The 20494-nt window shown below is 33.4% G+C and overlaps 1 protein-coding gene across 4 annotated transcripts; it reads right to left on the reverse strand.

Moving 5' to 3' along the window:
• Positions 1 to 15149: 15149 nt before the first annotated feature.
• On the reverse strand, positions 15150 to 18766 carry BGLU41 (beta glucosidase 41). Of its 4 annotated transcripts, none has more exons than XM_022861252.2 (13): positions 18238 to 18766; positions 18071 to 18137; positions 17927 to 17985; positions 17334 to 17409; positions 17158 to 17229; positions 16927 to 17014; positions 16583 to 16838; positions 16381 to 16496; positions 16066 to 16289; positions 15938 to 15969; positions 15755 to 15857; positions 15569 to 15677; positions 15150 to 15459 (listed from the first exon to the last, which is right to left on the reverse strand). In XM_022861252.2, the coding sequence occupies exons 1-13, from the start codon at positions 18364 to 18366 to the stop codon at positions 15267 to 15269; spliced, it is 1524 nt and encodes a 507-aa protein (XP_022716987.1). In that variant the 5' UTR covers positions 18367 to 18766; the 3' UTR covers positions 15150 to 15266. The 4 variants fall into 4 exon arrangements, with proteins under 4 accessions (XP_022716987.1, XP_022716986.1, XP_022716988.1 ...); XM_022861251.2 differs by having other exon boundaries at positions 15150 to 15477; XM_022861253.2 differs by having other exon boundaries at positions 15150 to 15477; positions 17927 to 17980; positions 18238 to 18630.
• Positions 18767 to 20494: the final 1728 nt, after the last annotated feature.

Below are 20494 nucleotides of genomic sequence, written 5' to 3' on the forward strand. Positions count from 1 at the left end.
AAATAAAATATATATATTAATAAATAGTAATAATAAATAAATAAATAATACATAGGATATAAAGGAAAATATATACATAAAATATAGAATAAAATAAAATAAAAAATAACAAAAATAAAATTGGACTTACCCATTTGAACCAGGCCCAATTGATCCGGGCCTGGACCAAATTGGGTGTCTACAGCTGTCCCTCTTTGCACATTTTCTGTAAAACAGAAATAGCGCAAAGACGTAGACACCCAATCAAGATTCAACTCAACATTTTCATTTTTTGATTTTTTTTATATTTTTTGTTATTTTTTTGTTTGCTTTTGTTTTTGTTTTTATTTTTTTTAATCGAAGCTCCTCTAAACAGAAGCTCAACGACTTTGAAAAAATAAATTGCTCCTCTAAACAGAGACACCACGACTTTTGGGAAAGTAAATTGCTCCTCTAAACAGAGGCACCACGACTTTGAAAAATAAATTGCTCCTTGACAATCATGTCTAAAGGAGTTGAAAGTTGTGTTTGAAGGAATTTCAGGAGATTACGCCCAAAGGTCTTATAAATCAACCCCGATACCAAAAGACATTCTATTTCAAGGATTAGGAACTTACCTGACAAGCTTTTCCTTTTTCAATTTTGTAAAATATCTTAATATCTGTCTTCTCTATGTGGGATGTTGAAACCCCCTGCTTCTTGAATTTATACACTATACTTTCCTGAAAGTAGTGTATGCTATGCAAATGCATATGAATTTCAATGCATGCTATGCAAATGTTGGCCAATTAATTCATGTTTAATGTATGGTACTCAAGTTCCTCAAGCTTTCTCTTGGGCATTAAGCCTTTTGATTCTTCAGAGATCCAATTACACTGCTCTTTTAAGATTGAACCAGTGTAGCTCTTAATTGTCTCTTCCACTCATATTCTTCTTGTAAAAAATCTCTTCCCAGATTCAATGTCCTAATTAGGAGCTGAACATCTCGATTCAGCTTTTTTCACTTTTGACTTTTCAATGTAATGTAAAAATCTTTCATGTTGTTATTCATTCATCAATCATTATTTCAAACTCAAAAAGTAAGAATTCATTTGCACATTTCTTTAATGGTGGGGTATTAAGAAGAAAAGAATCTGAATGTTGAGAAACAGTCATAAGAAAAAGACACAAAGAATGAAATATATTGTCTCTTATTAGCAAAATGTTGGCTAATTTCAGCCAAGGAAGAATTACAATGATAGGTATGGGGACAAAGCCAAAAATGAACAATAAGATAATCATGATAACACATCTCAAAGTTTTTTTCTGAAAACTCAATCCTCTAATGTATTTACAACTTGGAACTCTTTCGAACTTGCTAGCCCCCATATCAGCGGACTTTTAAACTCGATGCTATATTCTCCTTATTTAAGCTACCTTTTCAGGTTTTCAACTTAGACAAACCCCCTATGACTCAAACTGCCCTTTTAGGGTTTTCGCCTTAAGTCCTCTTTTTTCACTTTTTCTTTTTTTCTTTTTTTATTTTTTCATTTTTTCCATTTTTTCATTTTTCTCATTTTTTCATCATTTTTTTTTTCATTTTCTCATTTTTTCATTATTTTTTTTCATTTTCTCATTTTTTCATTTTTTTTCAAGCGTAGTATTTCTTCACAGTATCAAAATTTACAGGATGGGGTAAATCATTTCCATCCATCTCAATCAGTATCAGCGCTTCACCCGAAAAAGTTCGTCTCACCACATACGGTCTTTCCCAATTCAGAGTCCATTTTTCTCTACTATCGTGTTGGATTGAGAGAATTCTTTTCAAGATCAACTCTCCTTTTCGAAAGCAACGGGGTCGAATCTTCTTATCATGAGCTCTCATCATTTTTTTTTGATATAGCTGACCATGGCACAACGCGGTCAACCTCTTTTTTTTATGAAATTTAGCTGCTCATAACGTTCTCGAATCCATTCAGCTTCTTTCAATTCGACTTCTTTTAAGACTCTCAAAGAGGGGATCTCTACTTTCACTGGTAGTACAGCTTCCATCCCATAAACCAAAGAAAATGGAGTTGCCTCAGTAGAGGTACGAACTGACGTTCGATATGCATGCAATGCAAATGGCAACTTCTCATGCCAATCTTTGTAAGTCTCGATCATCTTTTCTAAATTCCTTTTTATGTTCTTATTGGCTGCCTCAACTGCCTCATTCATTTTTGGACGGTATGGTGCCGAGTTATGATGCTTGATCTTATATTGAGCACATATTTCTTGCATCATCTTACTATTTAGATTCTTGGCATTGTCTGAAATAATTCTCTCTGAAAGTTCATATCTACAGATGATCTCTTTTTTTATGAACTTGTAAACCATGGAGCGTGTCACATTTGCATATGATGTTGTCTCTACCCATTTTGTGAAGTAATCCATCATCACAAAAATGAATCTGTGCCTGTTAGAAGCCTTTGGGGTGATTGGACTAATGACATCCATGCCTCACATTAAAAATGGCCATGGTGGTGTCATTACATGTAAAGCAGATGGCGAAGCATGAATCTTATCAGCATATATCTGGCATTTATGACATTTACGAGCATAATCAATGCAATCATTCTTCATCGTCAACCAGTAATATCTTACCCTTATGATTTACATTGCCATCATATGTCCACTAGTATGTGCCTCACATATTTCATCATGCACCTCTTTAATGATTTTCTTCGCTTTAGTCTCATTTACGCACCTCAATAATACTTGATCCTTGTTTTTTTTGTATAAGACATCCCCATCTAGGAAAAAGCTCATAGCCAATCTTCGAATGACCCTTTTATCATTTTTTGTTGCTTGAATTGGGTATTGTTGATCCTTAATGTACTGTAAGATGTCATAATACCAAGGTTTTCCATCTTCTTCTCCCTCTACATAATAAGCTGGTATATTCTTAACATCTAACTTGATGGACTGAATGTCGGTATTATCATTAATTCGAATCATTACAACCAGAGTAGCCAATGCATCAACAATCAAATTTTCTTCTCGAGGTAAGTGATCAAATTGGATATCTTCAAATTGTTTCGTCAACTCTAGAATATACTTATGATACAGAACGAGTTTTGAATCTCTCATCTCCCATTCTCTTTTCAATTGATATATAACTAGAGCTGAGTTTCCAAATATTTTTAGTACCTTTACTCCTCTATCTATAGCAGCTTGTAAGCCCATGATGCATGCTTCATATTCAGTGATGTTATTTATGCAATTAAAATTTAACCTCGCTGTTACAGGATAGTATCGTTCTTCTGGAGAAATTAAAATCGCCCCAATTCCATGCCCCAAGGCATTAGCAGCTCCATCAAAGTACATTCTCCAAAATTTTTCTACATGTTCCCCTTCCTCCGGTTGGGAAATAGTCATTAAGTCTTCATTAAGAAATTTCAACTTTATCGGCTCATACTCTTCAGTAGCACGATCTGTAAGAAATTCTGTTATAACGCCCTCTTTTATTACTTTTTGGCTCACATATATAATATCATATTCCGAGAGCATTACTTGTCATCTAGCGATTCTTTCAGACAAAGAAGGTTTCTCGAAGATATACTTAATGGGGTCCAGTTTCGCTATGAGCCACGTAGTGTGATAGAGCATATAATGTCTGAGTCTTTTGGTAGTCCACGCTAATGCATAACACATTTTCTCCAATGAAGAATACTTGAATTCATATTCCGTGAACTTTTTACTCAGATAGTAAATAGCTCTCTCCTTTCAGCTAGCCTCATCTTGCTGCCCCAGCACACATCCTATTGAATTTTCACATATGGTTAAGTATAAGATTAAAGGTTTCCCTGGAACAGGTGGCACCAATACTAGAGGATTCAATAAATATTACTTAATTTTATCAAACGCCTCTTGACATTCTTCATTCCATTTTCCAAGATTATCTTTACGGAGAAGTTTAAATATAGGATCACATTTGTAAGTAAGCTGAGAGATGAACCGAGAAATGTAGTTCAATCTTCCCAAAAAATTTCGAACTTCTTTTGGTGTGCTAGAAAGTGACAAATTCTGGATGGCCCGTATCTTATCGGGATCAACTTCAATTCCTCTTTCACTGACCACAAAGCCTAACAACTTCCCTGACTTTACCCCAAAGGTGCACTTGGCTGGATTTAATTTGAGCTGAAATTTTTTTAACCTCTCAAATAACTTTCTGAGGCTAGTGACATGATTTTCATCCTTACAAGACTTTGCAATCATATCATCTACATACACCTCGATCTCTTTATGCATCATATCATGGAAGAGTGTTACCATGGCCCTTTGATATGTTGCCCCAGCATTCTTTAACCCAAAAGGTATGACTTTGTAACAAAAAGTTCCTCACATGGTCATAAAAGTAGTCTTTTCCATATCATCTGCAGTTATTTTTATCTGATTATACCTCGAGAAACCATTCATAAAAGAGAAAATCGAATGCTTAGCCGTGTTATCTACCAGTGTGTCGATATGAGGTAAAGGAAAGTTATCCTTTGGGCTAGCCTTATTCAAGTCCGATAGTCTACACACATTTGTACTTTTTCATTTTTTTTAAGAACTAGGACTATATTGGTTACCCATTCTGGATACTTAGCCACTTGTAGAAAACCTGCATCAAATTATTTTTTCACCTCCTCTTTAATTTTTAATAGCATTTCGGGCTTCATCCGTCTCAGTTTCTGTTGAACTGGCTTACATTCTGGTTTTAAGGGCAATCTATGCTCCACTATCTCTGTGCTTAGCCCTGGCATATCCTGGTAAGACCAAGCAAATATATCTACAAATTCTCGAAGTAGGTCTGTCAATCGTTGCCTATCTTCAGATGAAAGTGAAGTGCCCATTCTAACCTCTTTCTTATTTTCTTTATCTCTCAGATTCATTAAGTCCACTACCTCCTAATGAGGCTCAATTGACTTATTCTCTTGTTCAATCATCCTCATCAGGTTCGGAGGCATAACATATTCTTTAGAATTTTCTTCATTGTCAAGCTCATCAGTGTTAATTGAATTCTCAAAGCTAACATCTTGATTGTTATCATGATTATCCTCATGTTCATTTAAAGACCTGAAATTGAATGAAATGGGATATGTTGGCAAGATGTGCTTGGAGAGATGAAAATAATAAAGACATAAGAAGAAATAAATGAAAATGCATACTTTTTAATTTTTATTAAAAATAATAAATGATGAATGGCCTGAACAAAAAAGATCACCCCAATGCCTTGGGCAATAGCTATTGGGATGTTACAATTACATTGCATCTAAATCAAAAGTTGAAGGCATCTCGATGGCACTTCAATTATTGAGTTCAAAATCTGGTGGACAAAGGTGAACCCACTCCTCTTGATTAACCTTCACTTCATCTTCAATAGCATTAATGGCTAATTGGGCAAAATCGTCTTCCACATTTTTTCTTGCATCTGGGTACATGAATCCTCCAGGTCTGAAGGTTTCATATAAATGTGGGATAAACATCAGCCTTGCTATCTTTCTTGATGACCTTTTTTTGACTTCCCACTCTGCCATCTCATAGCTTAGGCCCACCCTGTCGCTATTGTCTGTTATTGCTGGAGGTTCTTTAATTCCCTGCAAGTTTTTACCTAGCCCAAGTCCTGGATACCAGCCTTTGTTGATGACTTGGCTCACCACTATCCTTGAAAAAAACTGATTTTAAAATCCTTTGCCTACAGAATTGACCAATTCAAAAGATCGATAGGAGCATTTCAATGCTTCCTCAGTAGCCTCTACGTATGGAGTGTTCAATGGTTGGGTCACCAGCATGTCTTTCTCCCCAACTACCACTACTAATTGACCTTCTACATTGAACTTGATCTTCTGGTGCAAAGTAGAAGGCACAGCTCCTGCCATGTGAATCCATGGTCTTCCTAACAAACAGCTATAGGATGGAGAGATATCCATCACTTGAAATTTTATATTGAAGGTACATGGCCCAATTTGTAAAGGCATTTTAATATCCCCCAAGACTTCTTTTCTAGTCCCATCAAAGGCTTTTATAATCATCTGACTATCCCTCATATGAGAATAATCAATGGGTAGCCTTGCCAAAGTTGACATAGGCATGACGTTGATAACAGAGCCATTATCGATAAGGACCTTGGCTATAATATGGCTCTTGCACTTGACTGTGATATGTAGAGCCTTGGCATTTCTTTTTCCCTTCAAAGGAATCTCATCATCACTAAATGAAATGTGATTTGGCATGACTAAATTTCCAGCCAGGTGGTTTACATATTCAACAGATACATTATGTGCCACGTATGCCTGATTCAACACTTTCAGTAGGGTATTTCGGTGTGGCTCTGAATTCAGTAATAGTGATAATAATGAGATTCAAGTTGGCATTTTATTCAACTGTTCCATAACTGAATACTCACTATGTTTTACCAGCTTCAGGAATTCACAAACCTCTATTTTTGATACTGGCTTCAGTTGATCTTCTTCAGGTTCTGTTTCAGGATTATTTCGTTTTTCTCTTTCTTTAGCCTTTTCCTTATAGCTTTTTCTAGCATTTTTGGAGTGTAACATCTCTCACTTCAAGTAATACTTCCTACACCAGTAATATTAGAAGCATCGACTTTGAAGACCTCTTCTTTCTGTCTCTGAACTATAGTGTCACAGCCATATCTCCAGGGTACAGCTTTATCATCTTTGTATGAAAAAAGAGTTGAGACTTTAAAAGTTACCGACCTGAGGAAAAGTTTTGTCTATGACTAACTTTGGTTTGTTCTCACACTGAATTGTCACTGGTTTTGAAAATAACTTTACAGGCCTATCAGTTATGTGCACCTCAACATTCTTCAAGTCTTCTTTTTCTTCATAGATCTCCATCTGATGTGAATCCAAGAGTTTTTGCACCTCTTGATGAAACTGCTCATAGGTCTCAATGAAATGGCCCATTACCCCACTATGATACTTACAACTGGTGCCAACTATATATGCTCCATGATAGCTGTGTGGACTTACCAGTTGTATCATGTTTGCTTTTCGTAAAACATCAAACAGTTGGCTGAGAGGTGTCTTAATATTTACCATTTTCTTCTTCACATGACGCTCCTGTTCTTCACCTATAGCATTCATATTATGATCCGGTAAAGGATTACCACTAACATTTGGTGCAGTCATCCCTCTAGTATCAAAGCAAATCATCCCATCCTTGATCAACCGTTGCACTTTGTGTTTCAGGGTAGTGTAATTTTTGGTAGAGTGATCAGTAATCCCATAATGGTAATCACAGTAGACGATAGGATCATACCACTTAGGGTAAGGTGGCTTGAGGGGTTTTAATTTACTTGAAGCAATCAAATGACTGTTGTAGAGCTCCTTATATAATTTCGTATAAGTCATTAGAATTGGGTCAAAAATGGGTTTCTCATGAGTGGTTCTTTGCTCCCGCGAGCCACTAATGGGGTTAGTTGGGCGATTTTGAGGTCTTGAGGTAGGTTGACTGTTAGAACTATACATGATATTTTGGGGTTTATGAGGGGCTTGATATGTTTGGGGGTATGGTGGTTGTGTAAATGGTTGGTATGGGTGAAAGAAAGTGTTATTTACAGCGAGGTGATATGGCAAATATTCTGGTGGTGGGTAAGGTGAATAACCTCTAAGTGGCTGTCTATCAAAGCTCACAGCCTGAGCTTCAGTTTCTTTTTTCTTCAGGACTCTTTTGCTAGATGCTTCATTTCCTTCTAGCTTGTCATTCTTGATGGCACTCTCAATGATTTCTTCCGAGATTATCATATCAATAAAATTTTTCGTTGCATTCCCTATCATCTTTTCATAATAGAGAGGTTTTAAAGTGCTAACAAATAGCACTGTAGTTTCTTTCTCAGTCAGAGGAGGTTGTACTTGAGAAGTAACATCTCTCAATCTCTGGGTATACTTTTTAAAAGACTTGTTTGTCTTTTTTTCCAGATTCTGTAAAGACAAACGATCAGGGGCCAAATCGATGATATATCGATATTGACTGATAAAATCATGTGCCATATCGCTCCAAGAGCGAATGCGAGTCTTGTCCAACTGAACATACCATCTGGCCGTAGAATCAGTAAGATTGTCTTGGAAAACATGCATCAATAGCTTTTCATCATGCGCATGAGCTGTCATCTTCTTACAATACATGGTGCTGTGAGTTTTGGAGCACTTTGTACCATCATATTTTTTAAATTTTAATGCTTTGAACTTATGGGGGATAACCACATCAGGAACTAAGCAGAGCCCAGCAGCATCAACCGACCCATAAAAGCTAAATCATTCCACAGCCCTTAGCCTTTGCTCTAGCATGCTAATCTTGGAACTTTCCTGAACTTTCACTCTCATCTTTTCCTTCTCTTTCTCTTTTAAATCATCTAGATCAAGAATTAGTTCTACTATCTTTTCAGTAAAGATAGGATTTATATAGCTATTATACTGTCTTGGGTTGAAAACTGATGGCATTTCAAGATATGTTAGATATACGAAGTATTATGGTGGGACATCTTGGGTAGACTGAGCCTGAGGTGGGCCAAAACCTGAAGGATATAAAGGATCAACCACTTCTTGTAATAGGGAAACTTGCTGGCTTGTATTTTCTGTAACTCTTTTTCCTTTATTCATATTATTAAGAGCCTCCAGAATCTTATTTAGCTCACTCTCAATCTTCTCTTGTGCTTTTTCTATCTTTTCAAATCTATCGAAATTTTCTTCCTCTATTTTTCTTACTCTGAATCTTGTATTGTATCGATGGGTAGGGTTTTCACTAGATAAGGCTATCCTGGAACCTTGAGTACCATATCTTAGAATTAGTAAATTTGCATGATCATCACATGGTTACTTTGTTTAAGTGTAATGAATGAGAATGCAATGAATGAAAAATGCATGTATGCAGAGAACATTTACCTTAAAACGGTATTCAACTAAAAAATTTCATTTATTCCAAAAAAACTTTGATCTACATTGAGTTTATCATCCTAAAATTATAGCCATAAAATTGTTTGATCTGTTCATACTGGGCATTGGCTTCTTCTATGAAGTTCAACAGACGCTGTTCATGTTCTCCTACTGGGGTCACCACTTGTCTTAATGCTTCTGTCTCTTCCACTATCTCTCTTGCCTTACATACCCCTTTATGGATTTAGGTTGTTAAGTGCTCAATGTATTTCTGCCTTCCTAAGTTCTCTCTTTTACCACACCAGACTTGATATGATAATTCTCTATATTCCCTAACCAATGCAGCAATGTGATCTCCTTGTTCATCCAATTTTGACTTAACCTGCTCAAATAACTGTTTAGCATATTAATTTCTGCCTGTGCTTCAGTACTTTCTTCTTCCAATTCGGCATACTCTTATTTCAATCTTGTATTTTCCTCAGTCAGCTTAACAATGGTTATCTCTTTGGCTCTTTCTCTCACACATAGCCTCTTATGCTCCTGGTGTAACTTTGCTAGATCTTAAGTAGCTGTATCACGTTCTCTAGTAATCTTGTGAACTTTAACTTCATAACTTTCGGCTCTACCTTTCCACTGGGCTTTTTCTTCTTGAAGTTCCTGAATCTCTTTCTTTAACTTGATCTTTTCAAACTCGAATTCTTTTGTTACCAGCTCTAACTCTGATGGTGTCTCTTCAAGTTTTTCTTCTGTTGGTGGTTGAGAGATTTCATAAGTGAATACCATTTTTTGTCTTCTCTTTGTTCTCCAAACCAAGTAACCTGATGTGACTTTTTCAGTGAATGGTCCAGGACTCACTCTTTAGGGATTTTTCCACGCTTTGATCATCTCATTCATCATTTGAAATGCTTTAGGCTCACTATAAGAGAAATCTAACTGATGAAGCCCATAAGTCATAGGAATGAACTGTTCTCCCTCCAATTGCCTTCTCACCAAGAGTGGTGTATAATTCGTCACTCCCCATAAACCTAAAAGCGAAACCATTGTACTATCCTTACATTGGTATAACATAGGCTCACGATTCATCAATGGGGCCAACCATCTCACCCTGGCACTTTCTAATTTTTGTAAGAAAGTTATCCATTCTTGTTTAGACTTTCGTTTTGACCACCCACTTTCGTAGAATTCCTTGATTGGAAAACGATTACGGATGTAAAGCTTCGAGAAAGTGCCATTTCTTTGTTCAAAATGACTTTTCATCCATAAGTACAATAACTTATACATCCTATGAAGTGCCCTCTATTCCGACGACAATAACTCAAAGATCTAATAGTCTCTGCTAATATCACCGTTGAAGGATTACAGCCATTGATCACACTTTCGAAGAAATCAACCACCGCTATCTCAATATGTCCCAAAACCTTTGGAAAGATTACCAGTCCGTATATAGCCAAGGCAAATATTCTAACCCCTGTTCTTCATTGGCATGCTGTATCAGAAACTCATAAAAGAACTTCTAAGGTAGGCAGACCTGTTCTTGTTTCTTCTTTGTATGAGAATCCACAACTTCCTTGTCTATCCCCATGAGTTGAGCTAGACTTTTATGAAATCTTGACTTATCTTTTTTGACATCTATCTTGTCAAGAGTCTTGAGATGTAAACCTATCAAGATTGAATATTCTTCGATGGTGGAAGTCATATCAGCTTCATTAAAAATAAAACACTTATATGCAGGATCTCAAAATTATGTTGCAGCTCTGATTAGCTGATCATCAACAGCCATTGCTAGAAGGTGTGCTATATGCCCATATTTTTGACAAAATTACTCTTGTCTTGACGGACTCATATTCTTTCAGATATCAACCAAATCTTCTAAATTGTTCTGTTTGAGAAGGATAGATGTTTCTTGAGACATAATAGAATCATACCCAATTGGCAAGCAATCTCTCATCTTCAGTTGAGTCTTTTCTGACAGGACCCTTACTTCATTAGGTGTCCCACAGGGTGTTAATACTGATGAAGAACAAAGTAAACGTTCATTGACGTCCATGAAAAAAATTTGTTGAAGACTATTTTTCAAGCAAATGTTCTTTATGTAACTTTATGATCTGCATATGAACCAATACAAAAGAAATAAGAAAAAGGTTAGTATACCCAGAAAAAGAACAAATAACTAAGTAAATTTAAACATCACACAAAGTAAAAGGGATGAATCCTATGCTTTTGGTCAATTCTAAAAGGGAAGAGTGATGGCTCTATCTATAGGTTAGGCAATCTTAAGGTTCACTATATGCGGTTTTAAGGTTAAAGTATAAAGGTCCTCAAATTGTTCCTTACATCTTTGTCCATCACAGATTAGTAAGGCACCCTAATCCTCACCCATTATAAGCTACAAGCGAAAAAGGTTCAATTTAATTGGGAGTATTTCGCTAGCCACTGCGAGGCATTAGACCTCACGAAAGCAATAGGTACTTTACTCCCTCCTAGAGGGACGGAGCTCGAGTATAGAGCTCATGTTATGCACATGCACATGAATGACATAATTAATAAAGTAAATAAACATGAATGAATAATAATACATATATACAAAAGGGTTCAATTTTATTAGGCTTTTGGATAACACAAATTATTTGCTGGCCTGACTCTCAAAGTCCCCAGTGGAGTCGCCAAGCTGTCATAACGTCTAGATCCCGAGATCTATCGCTAGACATTGACTTAAAGGAGTCGTCACCAATCTTTTTTATCTAGGTGCGATTGGCCACCTAAGAAATCTGTCTTTTCAGGGAACACCTAAGTTTAAGGGTCCCTAAAAGAATAGGTTTAGGTCTACTAACCAGAACAGGATTCGAGAGTTCGGTTACGTGTGAAGAAGGTTATAGTACCCTCACAACGCCCATCAAAAGATGGTACCAAGTTAAATTTGTGTTATCCAATGAGCCTTAAAATTTTACCAAGTAATTAATTGTTGGAAATTATTCTCAATTGACTCTAATACTTTTAGCAAAAAATTGAAAAAATTTCCTCACCTCAAGAGTATGCAAGAAAAACTACTGTTTCACTTGCAGCAGCTCCGTCGTCGGATTATTTAAAGAAAAATCAAAATCAAAATAAAAAGGAAGGAAATGATGATTGTTCTTGTGCAGGAAAAATTGATACTTTCAACTTTTCCCCAAAAATTGATTTTTTTTAAATTGATTTTTTTTAAGAAAAATTGATACTTTCAACTTTTTTCCAAGAAATATTTTTTTGAAAATTTTGATTTTCAAGGAAAATTGATACTTTCAACTTTTCCTAAAAAAAAATCTTTTTTTGAAAATTTATTTTTAAGGAAAATTGATACTTTCAACTTTTCCTCAAAAAAACTCATTTTTCTGAAATTTTATTTTTAAGAAAAATTGATACTTTCAACTTTTCCTAAAAAAAACACCCTTTTTTTTAATTTTATTTTTAAAAAAAATTGATACTTTCAACTTTTCCTCAAAAATATTTTTGGAAATTTTGATTTTCAAGGAAAATTGATACTTTCAACTTTTCCTCAAAAAACCTTTTTTTTTTAAATTTTATTTTTAAGAAAAATTGATACTTTCAACTTTTCATAAAAAAAAAACCTTTTTTTTTGAAATTTTATTTTTAAGGAAAATTGATACTTTCAACTTTTCCCCAAAAATATATATTTTTTATTTTTATTTAAAGAAAATTGAATAATAAAACAAAATAAAAATAAAAAATAAAATAAAGAAAAGTAAAACAAAAATAAAAATAAAATAAAGATAAAAAAATATTAACTAAACCTAATCTAATAAATAAAAAATAAATAAAATAAATAAAAAATTCAAAAAAAATAAAACCTGAAGCGGCTCGGTATACGGCTCGGCTCGACTCAAAGAAGAGAAAATGACTCGGAGAAGTGACTTGAAAACCCGACTCGGCTCGACTATCAGCTCGGAGAGGGATACACGCGTGGGTCAGGACGCGGGTCGACGCTTGGGTCGGGTCGGATCTCGACAAAACGCGCGGATCCTCTGGGTCACTTAAGGCCAAAACGACGTCGTTTTAGGAGGGTATATAAGGCTCTTTCCCTCTGTTTTTCGGCAGAACGCTCATCCCCTCTCTCTCTCTTCTTTTTTTTTCTCCCGCTTCTCTCTAAAAGCTGAAGAACTCCGGTTGAATGTACGTCAAATTCTAAAAAATTTCACCGAAAGTTGGCCAGAAGGTGGTCGATTTTTGGGAAAGGTCGCCAGAAACTGGGCAACTCGTCGAAAACTTCAAAGTTGATCGAAATTTCCGTCGGAAAATTCAACTTTCGTCGAAAAATTCAATCGAAATTTGAAATTTTCCAGAAATTCCAAGAAAAAAAAACGCCAAAAATCTTCAAAAAATTTCTGCTAATTTTCAGAATACTTCTTAGCCTTCTATACTCTTCTATCTTTCAAATCAATAGCTTTGCTCACGTTTTTTCTCTGTGTTTGATTCTGTTCCAGGAGGTCCCTTTTATAGGGATTGATCAGGAGTTTCTGATCAATCCCAATTCCTTTTTGGACGGAAATTCAATCTTTGAATCCAATCTGAACTCTTCTGATTGAATCCCCATTCCCAGTAGAATTCCTCAGCCTTCAATCTCAACCTTCCAAAATAAAAATCAAATAAATAAAAAAAATAATAGATAATTAAAAAAGATAAATCAAAAAAATATTATAGGATAAATAAAAAAACAAATAATAATAATAACAAATATATAATTAGATAAATAAAAATACAAAAATAAATAAAATAAATAATAAATAAAAATAAAAATATATATATATATTAATAAATAGTACTAATAAATAAATAAATAATACATAGGATATAAAGGAAAATATATACATAAAATATAGAATAAAATAAAATAATAAAAAATAACAAAAATAAAATTGGACTTACCCATTTGGACCAGGCCCAATTGATCCGAGCCTGGACCAAATTAAGTGTCTACACTTGGATAAAAGAAGAGAGAGAGCTAGAAAAAAAGTGGTAAAAACTACAAAAACTTGAAAGAGAGATGTTTGGGTTTTAATTAATAAAATAGAACATTTTTTGGGCTTTGTTTTTGCTGTTGGAATTTTTTAGGATTTATTTGTTGCAAAAGCTGATTTGTTTTTTTTTTCAAAACAAAGGAAAGGCTGAGTTTATTGAATTCCTAGTATAAATTGGATTTTCTTTTTTTTTTCTACCCTTATTTTTTTTTTAATTTGACACACATGTAAATCATAGTAATTGCATAATCAATAATCAATAACTAAAATTTAAAATTTTCTTAAATTTCTTGATATTTAAAGTTATTATTATAAGTCTAGTCTTTACAATCAGAGTGCCTTCTTTTGATAATATGATACTCTAATCTCAAGTTGAGAGATTTTGAAGATTTATTATGGTATTTAAGTAAAGATTTAAGTTTAAATATTTGAGATACTTTTTATGGGATAAAATTATAATATTTTCGGATTAAAATAAATTATATTTTACAAGTTATATGTAAATCTTTACAAATGATATTAAAACGATAATCAATTGGATGGTATGATTTTGTGATTTGTATGTATTTTATATTGGACTTGCCTAATATTTTGTGTTATTCGATGAATTTTTGTGTTTTATGTTGAGCTTAACAGATACGTTAAATTTTAACGAAAAGAGTTTGTGACATCTAAATTTTGCATAAAAGTCTTTAATGATCTATTATAATATACAAATAAAAATTTAAACCTAAACTTACGAATCTACTTTTATAAAATAAAATTATAAAATTTTTGAATCAAAATAAACAATATTTCATAAAATAAATATGTGTCTCCAAAAATAAATATCATTTAAATCAGAAAATAATAGGATTTCTTGGCAATTGCTGACAAGTACAATCCAAATGACATGGCTGGTTGTCATTGCCTTGTCCTTGGTCGTTTTATCAAGGAGTCTTGCTTTTCAATTGCCTTCTTTTTTTTGTACTTGATGTCATCAAGATTGATTTGATCGTTACAATCATTGCAACTAAGATTTAGGACTACCAATAATCCAAATGATTATCTGCTTTTCAATTGCAACTTTTGGGTCCCATTTTGCTGAACTTCTGGCATTGGTCACTTTATTTAAATGAATATAATCAGCTAGAACTTAGTCACCTGTCACCCATTTTAAAAAACTTCTGCAGAAAATTAAAGTTTTCCTTCTAATTGATATCTCATTTTTAAGGCAATAAGATCAGGTGAACTGGTACCAGAAAGTAAAGCAGAGGAATTGGAGAAAAAGGAAAAAAGGATTGATGGCATTTTTTTCATTCCTTATATTTGTTATAATTTTCTTTTTCAAATTTCTATGGTGTGACATTTACATGTTGCAGATTCGACTGGTTCCTCAAATTGCTGAAATATCACTTCTTAGCCTCAGTAGACTTTTAAACCATTCAACAGAAGCCTTTGGAATCCTTGTAAGGTTATTTTTGTAGTCCACATAGTAGAGTCCGAATCGAACGGTATAGCCACAGTTCCATTCCCAGTTGTCCAGCAATGACCACACAAAATATCCTCGGACATCACAGTTATCTTCCCTGTGTTTGATCATTTTTCTGTCAGCTGAGCACAGTCACATCTGATTCTGAAGCACCCCAATTCCAAAATGTAGGAATCTGATACAACTTGAGCAGTATTTTTCATTACCTTATAGCAGCTGACAGGTTTGAGAGATAATCCCTGTGATATTCTATCCTTTTGTCATCTTTCAAAGCCTTGTTTATACTTATAAATGGGCTGTTTAAATCATCCATACCTGCAGGAATGTAAATTGTCTAGCATGTCGTAGTAGTATCAAGGGTTGAGCAATTCTGAAGCTGAAAGTACACTCACCATTTTCTGTTATTATAACAGGTGGATTACCATACTTATTTTTCAGATATCTAGCCAACTTCCTAATGCCCCATGGGACAATGCGTATCCATCGTGAAGCTGCCTACAGGAGGAAGTACTCATCAGCTGAGATTTATATATATGATTCTAGAATTCCAGTAAGTTTAAGTTGTCACGACATACTCTTTCTCCAATGGCAGCTCCACCTCGAAAAGCTACAATTGAGGAGATGTATGAGATTATTACTTTTGTATATATGAATTATGTTCTTACTGAAAAGATATATAAAATATTATGTTCTGGCATCTTACCAGTAGTAATAATGGCAGCATCTGATGAAGCATCCTGCAATATTAGTTTCCGGATTCGACTTCTGTCATTCCTGGCATAATGTGTGGTATAATGGTTTATGCCAATGAAGTCGAAAGACCCCACTAGCAATTTGGACATCTCTGGTATGACTTGAGGTAACCTTTCTCCCACAAGCCTTCTCATTGAAAGAGGATAGTCACCAAAGAAAAGTGGATCAAGGAACCTGATTCAACAATGAAAAACAGATTAAGGAATCTAATTCAATTTACTTATGTCAAACAGTTTGATACATAGAAATTAGTATCCGATACTACCATCCAATCCCAAAATCCATTGCTCTATTTGCTGCATCTTTATCCTCATCTTTATCAGATATCGGTTCGTACCATTTGGCATCCAATACTATTCCAATTTGACCTCCTTGTCTTTCCTGGAAACAATTTCTTTCCTAATTTTAGTTAAAGAATCATAGTGATATCTGATGACACATTTTATTTAGGATCATACCAATCCTACCTTGAAATTTCGCCGGTAACTGTGATAAGCAGCAGCATGAGACAGAAGGATGTTGTGAGCTACAATGTATGGTTCAGTTGATGAGTTTCCTGTCTTACAAAGTAGACCACCAAGAATAGAGCACCTTCCAGGAGCTTGAATGCCATTATCATAACCCTGGATTGAGAAACCATGAGGTTCGTTGATGGTGATCCAATGTTTCACTCTGTCTCCAAAAGCTCGGAAGCAAGTAAAGGCGTAATGCTCAAAGTCATCTCTGTAATTAATTGCATTCCCCTTGTAAAATCTGTTCTTTTTTTTTATTTGCAAACATTTTTCACATGCATAAATCCTACAGCACTTACACTATCTGTCTACTCAACCATCCTTCATATTTATCTTCAAGAATCTGTGGCAGATCCCAATGATATAGAGTTACAAAAGGCCGGATTCCTGATTAAAAACAATAGCTAGAGGTTCAATAATTTTAAACCATTCTCCATGAAAATGTTAACTGTAGTCCACAGATGTCTAGTCTGTTGTTAAAGTGTTAGATTTTTAGTTCTCGTGATCTAAGCAATGGTTTTATAAGCAACCTTTTTCTATTAAAGCATCAATGAGCCGGTTGTAGTAGCTTATTCCTTCTACATTTGGTTCCCCTGCTCCATCTGTTGTAAAGTAAATTCCAAAGCAATTACAGATATTATGATCAGAATCAGATGATCAAGAAGTATAAAGAGAATAAAATTTTAGACCTTATTGAAAAACTTGCCTGGAAATATTCTTGACCAAGATATTGAAAATCTGTACGCATCCATTCCCAAATCTTTCATCAAATCTATATCGCTCTGTGAAATTAAAAAAAAAAGTTTTTATCTCTAATTTATTTGGTAAAAGACAAACTATTTGAATTGACTTGTTGATATGTATTTTTTGACTTTATGCATGGATTTTATCATGTGTTTTATTTTATTATATTTAATGTATTGGTGACACATAATCATTTATCCAATATTTTTGTCATTATATTGTAATTAATTCGTTCGCTTATTATCATGATTCTGATTATATAATTTATGTTAAAGATTCTTATCTAAATGGGTTCTCCTCCTTAGCCATTGGGCTGTGCGTTAAGCTTTCATTCAACTTATAACTTTATTTTGTTGTTTTCTTTTGGGGTTGGTGGGATAGAAAGCTTCTTTCCACCAGCTTTTCTTAACAAAGAATATGAATGAAAAAGCTATCCTGTAATCAATTTCTTGGCTTTTGAAGTTAAAATTTAGACACAAGAAACAAAACAAAAAGAAGAGTTGAACTGATCATCATATCTTTGCTTTTATATCGATATGTAAATGTGTAATTCACCTCAAACCGGTGATATTGATCAACAGCTGTATCTGCATTGCTGAAGTCCATAATCTTTCCTATTTGAACACATTAAAAGAAAAAACTCGGAGATTTGAAACTCGTTTCAGAAATCATGCATTAATCATTGAACCAAATGCTTACCTGGTTTCCTAGTGAACGTATCCCAAATACTATCTCCCTTGTTTCCTTCATTCACGGCTCCTTCAAACTATATATATGTAATTTCCTTCTCATTAAGCAATGCTTTATTTCCAAAACCAAAAGCAAAACAAAAACAAGGTATATTTAGCTAACTGCAGGGAATTCACCTGGTAAGCTGAAGAAGCTGTTCCAAAGACGAAACCATCAGGAAAATCAGCTCTATTAACAGATTGATCTGAGCTAACAAATAAGAGCAGCCCGGTTATCAAAACCAAGACCAGAGAAATAATTGACATAGGTGAAGCTATTATTGTTATAGCTATAGAGGAGCTTTGAAGAGGGGTAGGTTATAGAATTCCCTGGATTATTTCTATATAAGGAAAATGAGTGTTTAGTTGTCTTAATTGTAAAGGTTCAGAAAATATATAGTTGATAGTTGAAGAAATACCAAGGCAAAAGCGACTGCAAGGTTTGGTTTCCTCTTGCAGGTGAAGGTGTTTAAAAGGATAGGCTAAGGTGGCCTGGTGAAGATGTTTGTGGAAGCTATCCTTGCCTTCTATGAACACGTTATTACAGAGAAATAAAGCTTATAAACACAAGGTTTTAATTTTAGGACCCACCAAAGAGAAGAAAGTCCATGAATATAGGGAATAAATACACCAACAAAAAATATATATTAGAATTATATACGATAATGACATATGTAAGCTAGGTCGGCTGGTTATTATATATAATTTTTTAAAGAGAAAATCTATCCACCATCACCGAAATCTTTAAATTTTATAACTGAATTAATAAGATAATACATATTTTTTTATGATATATTAAGAAATAAAAAAATAATTAAAAATGAGACATGTTAATTAATTTCATTTGTAAAATTAAAAAATTACCCTATTAATATATCAAAAACAATTCTAGAGACTATAGATCATGGGAAGGACATATGATATAACGAATTAGTACTAATAGCTTATTCTTTTTAATCCTTAATTAATTATTACTTTCATTTATAAGATCATCGAAATTCAATATTACAAAATTACGAGTTATAGTAAACCTTTTGGTTTTGGATAATGATAAAAAATTTTACTATATAAAAAATTAGGATTAATGAAAGAAAATTTTGTGTTAAGTGGCGTATTACCACAAAAAATGTGGATTACATAATTACTTTATAACTATATAGTCTAAGGTTCATGAATGTGGCTTTGATATTAAAAAAAAAAAGAAAAAGAAAGAGGTTGATTGGTTTTAGCTTAATTTTATTTATTAATTTCGTAGTTGTATATAAGTTTTGGATAGGAAAGAAGCAAAGGCATTAGGAGTTTCAAAAGATTGGGAAATCTCAAGGTTACACGTCAAAGCTAAGGTTTCCATTAGTTTGGTAAGAAAAGGAATATTGCATGTTTAATATATGATTAATAATATTATAAACTTTGTTATATAAGAATCTCAATTAGATTGGTCATGTACACTAACATCATTTCAAAAACATTCTTAGTTAACTTCAATTGTTTGAGCCAATCGAGTATTAATTCAAATTATATATATGTTAATCAGATTTTTAAAAATTACAAATTTAAAAAAAAATTTAAAGACATAATATTTGATAAATAAAAATTAAAATTAAAAATACACTTTTAAAATTGTTCGATCCATGAAATTAGACAAAGGCAAAACATAGAGATAGCTCCTAAAAAAATAGTCGAAACTTATAGTAATACATTTGCAAAAAGAAATTTTTTTTAGAGAAAAAAAAAAAATCACTGAATGACAAGATTTTCTTTCATAATTTTTCTTTTATGTTTTTGTTAAGGGTACAAAGATGTTATATAATTTGTCCATCTTTATCGTATGGTATTTTGGCTGTGCTTGCACGCATCAATAACTCCATCGCTCAAGCTTGGTTGGAGGAAGCATGCACACTCATTAATTGAACTATGGAAGGATTTTATACACTCATTAAAAAAAAAAAACAACAACAACATTTTCAACATCAGCATATTCAAATAAATCAAAGTTATGTATACCGTATTTTCTCCTTCCTACAATCTTATTTGGAAACTCAATGAATTTGATTAGATGACACGTTTAAAAAAGTTATAATCATAATTAAGTATTATAATTTATATATAAAAATTTACTAAATAATTAATCAATAAATTAAAATATAATTAGATAATTTTAATATAAAATTAAATTAGACTTACATATAATTTTGAATTTAAAATTTTAAAATTCTAAAACATCATTCTTACCACTAAACCAAGATATTGTTGGCTTGGAATCCAATTATTGACAGAAACATATCGTTTACAATAATTTTAGTAAAATTAATCAATTATAATTTAAAATTATGTAAAATTTATCAAAATTTTTGCGAAATTTATATTTGCAAGTGGTTGATTTCTATATAATTTT

The sequence above is a fragment of the Durio zibethinus genome, chromosome 25, assembly GCF_047325235.1.
Source record: "Durio zibethinus cultivar Kanyao isolate XHJ-2024 chromosome 25, ASM4732523v1, whole genome shotgun sequence".
NCBI lineage: Eukaryota > Viridiplantae > Streptophyta > Magnoliopsida > Malvales > Malvaceae > Durio > Durio zibethinus.